General features: G+C 48.6%; 1 protein-coding gene across 2 annotated transcripts in view; it reads right to left on the bottom strand.

The window, feature by feature from the left end:
• Positions 1-1,585: 1,585 nt before the first annotated feature.
• Positions 1,586-8,747, bottom strand: part of ido1 (indoleamine 2,3-dioxygenase 1) — a 55,226-nt gene continuing 48,064 nt past the window's right edge. For both annotated transcript variants that reach the window (XM_038785635.1, XM_038785636.1), the window contains one exon: positions 1,586-3,223. In XM_038785635.1, coding sequence (XP_038641563.1) covers positions 2,853-3,223 — 371 coding nt within the window. In that variant the 3' untranslated portion in view covers positions 1,586-2,852. The remainder of the gene's footprint in view (positions 3,224-8,747) is intronic.

Raw genomic sequence — 8,747 nt, 5'->3', positions numbered from 1 at the left:
CTTTTTCTCAGAGGTGGAAGGCAAAGTACAGAGGACAAATGCTGAGACATTCAGGAAATTCCTCACATGGACAGCGGCGGTTCAAGAAGGCAGCTCACCGCCATCTTCTCATGGGCAACCAGGGATGGGCAAGAAACGCTGCCCGCATCCCATGAGCGAATACACAAAAAGGCAATGCATTCAAGGATATAGGCATTTAAGACGCGAGGAATATATTGGCGGGAAGCCCAAAAACGATGGTAAGGTGGGGCGGGCAGATAAATAAAGGGTTGAAGGGGTTGGGTACTGACCAGCTTTTTGAAGCACACATCCCACTGCTGAGAGCCCGGGGGGAGCAGGAGGCCCGCGCGCGCGGCCTGGACCAGGTGGAGCCGCCATTTTACTTTGATATCTGGGACCGCGCCATTTCTTCGTCCTTCCACCGTCCCGACTCCACAGGAGGCCCATAAACCCAGGTAATCGCAATATTCGTAATTTGGACCACTTTGAACATCAAGTGTTTGTCGCACCCTCGTGCCGTTCGCTCTCTGGCAAGAGCCACCTCATTTTTTAAAAATGCCGCGTTTTCGGGGCTGTCCGCAATGTGTATTCGCCCCCCCCCGCCCAAAACCAAAATATAGTTTCGTTGTCACTGATCCAGATAAGCGCACTGGTGTATTTTCCCCCTTTGGGCGAGAGAGGTGTATGCACAGCTCGGCGATCACAGGCACTGGAGAAAAGATGGGCGAGATTCTCCCATATGGGGAGAAATCGTAAGGCTGGCGTCAAATCCGGGCGGGTTTGATGCCAGCGCGCCCCTTCCTGACCGGGAACCGATTCTGGTCCCCGGTCGGGGCTAGCAGCCCGACGCCGTAAACTTCGGCATCGCGGGCTTAACGTATTTCGTTAAGCCCGCTTGCCCGAGTTAGCGCCGGCTGACGCGTCATATGACGTCAGCCGCGCATGCGCGGATTGGAAGACTCCAACCCGCGCATGCGCGGATGACGTCATCGCGTATTTGCGCGAAACCCGCGCATGCGCGGGCCGGGATGCCCCTCAGCCGCCCCGCGAATGGATACTGCGGGGCGGCGGAAGGACAAATAGTGCGCGGGCAGCGGGTGCCCACCGATCGCGGGCCCATGGCACCCTTGCCACGGCCGTGGTACTGCCGTGCCAATCGGTGCCATGGTTATAAAATGCGAGTGTTTACGGCCGTTTTTACGAACGGCCAGACCAGGTGTGTTTGCCGTTCGTAAAAACAGCCGTAAAGGGCTGGGAACTCGGCCCATCTATCAGCTGAGAATCGCTGCCGGCCGTAAAAAAACGGCGGCAGCGATTCGTGTCGGGAATTGGGCGTTGGGGGGGGGGGGAAATAGCGGGAGGGCGTCGGAACAGCGTGGCCGTAAAATTTTACAAGCCACGCTATTCTCCGCACCGTCGGGAGTGCGGAGAATCTCGCCCGATATATTTGAAGCACCAGAGAAATTCCGATCCGAGTTCATTTTCCGTGCTTCATTTTATGTTCTTCTGAAAAAAAACTCTTCCAACACGCATTGCACCTGAACCCCCGGCCACCCACTCACATAGACACACACGCATACATACATTTCTTCAATGTGGAGAGTTTTATTTGTGAAGGTGCAGCAGCAAACTGGAAAGAAGGACTTCAGTGACAATCTGAAAAAAAAACACTTTGGCTGCCAGATTTCACATCATAAATGCTGCTTTTGATGCACACAAATGATAACGGTTTACAGCAGTGAACAAGATTGAAACAAAGCATTATAGTAACACTCCATTATAATGACACTTTGACAAAGTCATCGGACTCGAAACGTTGGCTCTTTTCTCTCCCTACAAATGCTGCCAGATCTGTTGAGATTTTTCCAGCATTTTCTCTTTCGCATTAGTTGTGAAGTTGTTATTCTGTCAAAAACTGAAAATGGCAACAAAAATACTTGGACAAAGAAAGATGCATCTGCTGCAGGTATGTTCGTGAAGGAGTCAAGTAGATTTTTTTCATTGTGTTGATTCTCTCACTGCTTGCCACTGTCCCAGTCTTGTACTGACAAGAGAGCTTGGACAGTAGTGGTGCTCTTGTGCCACTCTTGAAATGAAATGAAAGTCGCTTATTGTCACAAGTAGGCTTCAAATGAAGTTACTGTGAAAAGCCCCTAGTCGCCAAATTCCGGCGCCTGTTCGGGGAGGCTGGAAGAGCAGTGATGGCCCCATGCAGAATATATTCTATGCCCTCAGTTCCTTTTCTTAGTTCTTAACATGAAGAAATACTGATTCATCAGCTGAGGGAGGATGTTCAATGGTAATCAGCAGGGAATTTCCTTGCCCATGTGGGGACTGATGCTATGGGACTTCATGGGGTCCAGAGTCAATTCTGAGAACTCCCAGTGACACTCCCTTTCAACAGTATTCAACTGTGCGACTGTACCGGCTTGACTGAGACTTTGTGTCCAAACGTGTCCCCAGGTATATACTTATCATTGTGATAGCAGTTTGCTAGAGTGCCTTGCCAGACCATTTCAGAGGCCAATTCAGAGTCATTCATGACAAAAAGGCCAGACTTGCTGAGGAGAACAGATTTCATTTTCTAAATAACATTTATTACATAAACCATACAATTATAAATATTGTTAACTACATGTGATTTTGTCAAAAATGCAAGCTTTTAAATTTCTGTTAAAATGTTCTATTTGTTTTGGTTAATTGTTTGTGCGAGTAACTGGTGTCAGTGATAGTGTTGACATTTGTCATTAGTGGTTCATGATATTAGCACTGATCATTTGCCACGGCTAATGTTATCAATAAATAATCTGCATATAATATTACAATAAATCAGTTAACTTCTGTTTATATCATCAAATTTTCTCGATCATTAATTTTTTAGTTGCGTCTCGGACATCTTTAAGCAAGCACATGATTCCTGAGCCACCAGTTCCCCGTTCCTCTAAGGCAGATGGAGCTTTTTGTAATACTTGTGCTGAGCTATTTTGCTTGGCTTTCTCCACTTTTGCTTTGGCTGAAGTTATAATGATATACCGAGTGACGACTGTGATGTGGTAGTTCCTCAGAACAACAAGGGCAGCTATACAACCATTATAGAGCTCACAGAGAACAGGATTGCAGCTGAACAAGATGTAGTCTCGCACAGATGGACCTGTGGTTATAGTTTGGATAAATGCCTTGTGTGATGGAGGCATGTAATCCCTCATCCGGTGCAGGAATTCAGCTGTAATCCAAATAGAGCATCAGTTAGATATCAGGATTGAGACCAAACATTATCAATATTAATTTGAATTGTAACCACAGAAGATGTCAGAAAAAATGTCTGGAAGCATCCGCGTAGAGAGATAAACAGTTAACTTTTTGAGTCCACTTCTGTAGAAGAGTCATATTGAAAAGGCCCAGAACCTTTGCTCTTCAGATCTCTCCAAGATGCGAGTCAGGATCCTGTGGAGGTCTGATGCACTGACTTATTGGGAATTGTGTTGAAGTTTGGAACTTCCACTGGGCAATTCCTCTGTTCTCCAGGACTTGCCGACAATGTCTCCAACTCTGAGTTAGTGTCAGAGACTTCAGACAGTTCCGACTTACTTACCTGGAGAGATCGACCCAGGAAATGTAAGATAGCAAAGTCCCAATCTAACTGGGTAAATATACACCTATCCCTCGTTAATCCTCCAACTACCCCCTAACCAGATTGAGCTAGCTCTCACCATGTGACTATCTCCTGCCAGTCTCGACACCCAACCCTAAATCCCCGATCACCTCCCCAACTCAACCTGATTAGCTCCATCACCCGACTTCCCCTCGCAGCCCAGACTGCCACCAACTTGAGCCTTCACCATCCAACTGAACCCCCACATTTCAACCCGACCAGCTGTCTAAGCCCTGACACGTCAATTTCACCACCCAGACCTTCATTTCTAAAGATGTAACAGTTAAAATTGAAAAAAGGTAGGTTGCTATTTCACAGTAATAAAGGGAAAGAAATGACAACAAAATCACAGCCATTGATTTTTAAAAAAAATTAATTTACGGGATGTGGGTGTCACTGGGTATAGAACCATAGAATTAACAGTGCAGAAGGTGGACATTTGGCCCATAAATTCTGACCGGCCCTTGGAAAGGGTGCCCTATTTAAGCCCACGCCTTCGCCTTCGCCTATCCCCATAACCCAGTACCCCCACCTAACTTTGGACACGAAGGGGCAATTTATCATGGCCAATCCACCTTACCTTCACATCTTTGGACTATGGAAAGAAACCAGAGCACCTGGAGGAAACTCACACAGAAACAGGAGGAAGTGCAAACTCCACACAGACAGTCACCCAAAGCTGGAATTGAATCCAGGACCCTAGAGCTGTGAGGCAGCAGTGCTAACCACTGTGCCACCGTGCCAGCATTTATTGCCCATCTCTAGTTGCCCTTCCGAAGGTGGTGGTGAGTTGCCTTCTTAAACCACTGCAGTCCTTGAGGTGTAGATACACCCACTGTGCTTTTAGGGAGGAACTTGCAGGATGTTGCCCCAGTGACAGTGAAAGAACAGCGACATATTTCCAAGTTGGGATGGTGAGTGACTTGGAGGGGAACCTCCAGGTGGTGGGACACCCAGGCATTTGCTGCCCTTGTCCTTCTAGATGGCAGCGGTCGTGGGGTTGAAAGATGCTCTCCATGAAACCTTGGTGAGTTACTGCAGTGCATCTTGGAGATGGTAGGCACAGCTGCCACTGTTCAACGATGGTGGAGAGTTTGAATGTTTGTGAAAGGAGGAGCAATCAAGCGGGGCTGCTTTGTCCTGGATGGTGTTGAGCTTCTTGAGTGTTGTTGGATCTGCACTCATCCAGGCAATTGGAGAGTATTCCATTACACACCTGACTTGTGCCTTGTAGATGGTGGACAGGCTTTAGAGGCGGGTCAGGAGATGAGTTATTCAGCATAGAATTCTTAGCCTTTGGACTGCTTTGGTAGCCGCAGTATTAATATGGCTAGTCCATTCAGTTTCTGATCAATGGTAACCCCCAGGGTGTTGTTTCTGGGGGATTCAGCGGTGGTAATGCCATTAAATGTCAGGAAGCGGTGGTTAGAACCTATCTTATAGGAAATGCTCATTGCTTGTTTCGCCATCTGGGATGGCCACTTTCAGTATATAAAATGGACACTTGCAGAGTCTATAGGGAAAAATGGACAATACAAAGCAACAAGCAGGCACAGAGCCTGAATGTATATTTGGAAGACAGTCTGCAGACGCAACCAAAACTCTGGGTCGATTTACATATTGATGGCCCATCTCCACAAACAAAGAATGAGGGCTCAGGTAGCCGATACTGTCCCAGACAGTCCGGCACCGCTACCCCAACCAGAAAACACAAACAAAGCAAGACCAACGGCCACCTTGAACATGCACAGCCATCAAGGCACCCGCCACTTTATTGGCTTAGATCGATGACAATGATCAAGAAGCGGCCCAATTAATTGGGACCAAGTTTAAGCCCCTCCTAAAAGCGCGCGGAGCCCCTCCAAGTATAAGAAGGAACCCCCGCGAAAGGTTCGCTCTCTTGGATTTGAAATGAAAATCGCTTATTGTCACGAGTAGGCTTCAAATGAAGTTACTGTGACAAGCCCCTAGTCGCCACATTCCGGCGCCTGTTCGGGGAGGCTGTTACGGGAATCGAACCGTGCTGCTGGCCTGCTTGGTCTGCTTTCAAAGCCAGCGATTTAGCCCTGTGCTAAACAGCCCCTGGATTTGGCTCACAAGCGGAGACACCCTTCATCCAGCACCACCAGAAGCAACTAAGTTCAAGTTCAACGCTCGCTACCAGACGGATGACCTTAGCTGTACTCCTGTTACCTCTTTGAACCCAACAGCCTCAGATCCGAACAACGGCCATTGTTCCTCTGACCTAAGTGGGCACCCGAAGTTAAGTATAGGTCTTAGTGATCGATATAGTTTAGCCTGTAGTGTTATTGTGCATGAGTAAATCAGACTGTGTGTAAATAATGTAGTATTGGCTTTGAACTAACTAACTGGTGTATTGGCTCTTTGATCGGCATTTGGGTTGAACCTTGTGGCGGTATCGAGAGATGCCTAGCGACTCTGAAAGTATACTCATAATTATGATTAAGAATGGCGACCTTATTAACTGCCATATTTATAGCAAGTAAATAGAGCAACACCTGGAACTTGTATGGTGCAAATGTAATTTTTATAACAGTTTGAGGCAGGAAATGTCTTTCAGTTCTTCAAGGGCCTTCTTCTCAGTATTCCCCTGGCACATTTCGAACAACCTAAACTACATTTGTTGATAAAAATGTATTTAGTTTATTCTTTTGTTTTGACCAGCATTACTTCTCATTTGTGATTTTACAAGTGTTAGGACTAGGAAAGATGGTAAATCCAGAAAAGGCATGTTTATTCATAACATTTGCCTGTATGGAAGTTTCTAGAACTTTCTTTTATTTGAAATGGGTACTGATGAACTGTTAAGATGGCCATCAAGGGTTAGATGGCCTTTGCAACGTCAACACAGCCTATATCAAACTTCTGGAAAGTTCCTAATTACCCAGGATGCGGGCCTTTTCATTGCTGTTATCTGGGGATTTACCAAAACCTCAAATTCAGACTTCATGGGCGGGATTCTCCGACCCCCTGCCGGGCCGGAGAATTGCCGGGGGGGGGGGGGGGGGGCTTGAATCTCGCCAGCTGCCGAATTCTCCGGCGCCGAGGTTTTGGTAGGGGCGGAAATCGCGGTGCGGCTGCTGACAGCGGCCCCCCCCCCGGCGAATCACCGGCCCGTGATGGGCCGGGCGGCCACCCGTTTTTGGCCGGTCCCGCTGGCGTAAATTAGACCGAGTACTTACCGGCGGGACCTGGCTCTGCGGGCAGCCTCCGGGGTCCTCGGGGGGAGGGGGGGCATGGGGATCTGGCCCGTGGTGCCCCCACAGCGCCTGGCCAGCGGGCGGGCTTGTGCCGTGGGGGCACTCTTTCCATCCGCACCGGCTGCTGTGGACCTCCGCCATGGCCGGTGCAGAGACGAACCCCCCCTGCGCCGGGATGACGCCAGCAAACGGCGGCGCTCCCCCGCATGCGCCAACGTGCGCTGGCCGACGAGGCCCTTCGGCGGCAGTTGGTGCGGCGCCAAGCCCCTTCCACGCCAGTTGGCGAGGCGCCAACCCCGCCGGCCTAGCCCCTGAAGGTGCGGAGGATTCCGCACCTTCCGGGCGGCCCAACACCGGAGTGGTTCACGCCACTCCTCGGCGATGGGAATCCCCGCCCCACCGGGTAGGGGAGAATCCCGCCCCATGTCTCCAATGTTGAATCCTGACAGTGATGGCTGGGAAGAACTCACTCATTATCCCCATTGTATAACAGTAGCTTTCAGCTCGGTCATTCCTGTTGGGTGTTACCAATATTGGGCATGTGAATGAAACCAGCTGGAAATAATGGGGAAGAACAGCCATTCTTGCCAGCGAAATCTCCTGCTCCTGACAATAACGAAACTAAAGCCCTGCCATGAGTTTCCTGGCAGCAGGGGGTGCATACAACAGGAAACCCCATTGATAGCAGTGGGACCAGAAGATCCTGCCGTTGGTCAATGGAAGGCCACCTCAGCCACTGCAAAACATGCCACAGGGGGGTTCGAAAAATCCTGCCCGGTAAGTGCCAAGTAGTCATGGATGACCTTTCAAAGCAAAGTTATTCCATTGATTGTGAAGTTATGTCATGTTGCCTTTGAGGTCACCTCGATAAATAAAGTATGCTAATAATTGGATCCATCCAGTTTTAAATTTATATAATGTACATTAATGTGTTGGTAGTGTCCTTGGTAGTGGCACCCATCTGCCTGTATCTGACAGCCTTTTCCTATCTATAGGACTTCTATTTATGATGTCGTAGAATCATAAAATTCCTATGGTGCAGAAGGAGACTATTCGGCCCACCGAGTCTGCACTGACTCTCTGAAAGAACACCCTACTTGGGCCCACTCACCCTGCACACCGTTGGACATAAAGGGGCAATTTAGTATGGCCAATCCACCTAACCTGCATTTCTTTGGACTGTGGCAGGAAACTGGAGCACCCAGAGGAAACCCATGCAGACAATCACCCAAACCTGGAATTGAACCCGGATCCCCGGCACTGTGAGGCTTCAGTGCTAGCCACTGTGCCATTCCTTTTTAAAATAATCTATCTAAGGGTTTCAAATGGGATTTTACTGAATGAGATGAGAGCGTGATCAACATGCACCTTATTTCCTTCACCTACATATTTATTCCAGTTCTCTTCCCACGCCTCGTGGTGCACTAACACAGACATTTGTCCGTTTCCATAGCTAGTACTTCCCAGAACAGATCACTAGTCTGCCGCCAGGAGCTTATAGCTTGAGGGGCACCACTCCATAATCAAGCGTAGCTGACCAGGAGTCCCTCCCACTCTTACTGCCGTCCATTGGCATGTTTGGAAGGATTTGCAGGTTAACACACAACCTGTTTGATTGTATTATAAACACTCCTTCCTTGGTCAGGAAGTCTGGGGTGGGACTCGAACCCATAGTTTCTGGCTCAGAAGTAGGGCGCTAAGCCACAAGGCCTCCCATGTCATCATGAAAAATTGCTCCGGGATTCTTGCACATAAATGCTTAAAAATTGGTCTGAAGTTCCTGTCTCCTAAATTTCAGAAGTAGTATTGTCATATTTAAAGTATTTTCTTGACACCTAAGCTAACATAGTGCTGGAAGGAATTCCAGACGAATG

This window comes from Scyliorhinus canicula, chromosome 26 (genome assembly GCF_902713615.1).
Source record: "Scyliorhinus canicula chromosome 26, sScyCan1.1, whole genome shotgun sequence".
Classification (NCBI taxonomy): Eukaryota; Metazoa; Chordata; class Chondrichthyes; order Carcharhiniformes; family Scyliorhinidae; genus Scyliorhinus; species Scyliorhinus canicula.
Note: the sequence above shows the minus strand (reverse complement) of the source record. Positions and strands in the feature narration are given on the sequence as shown.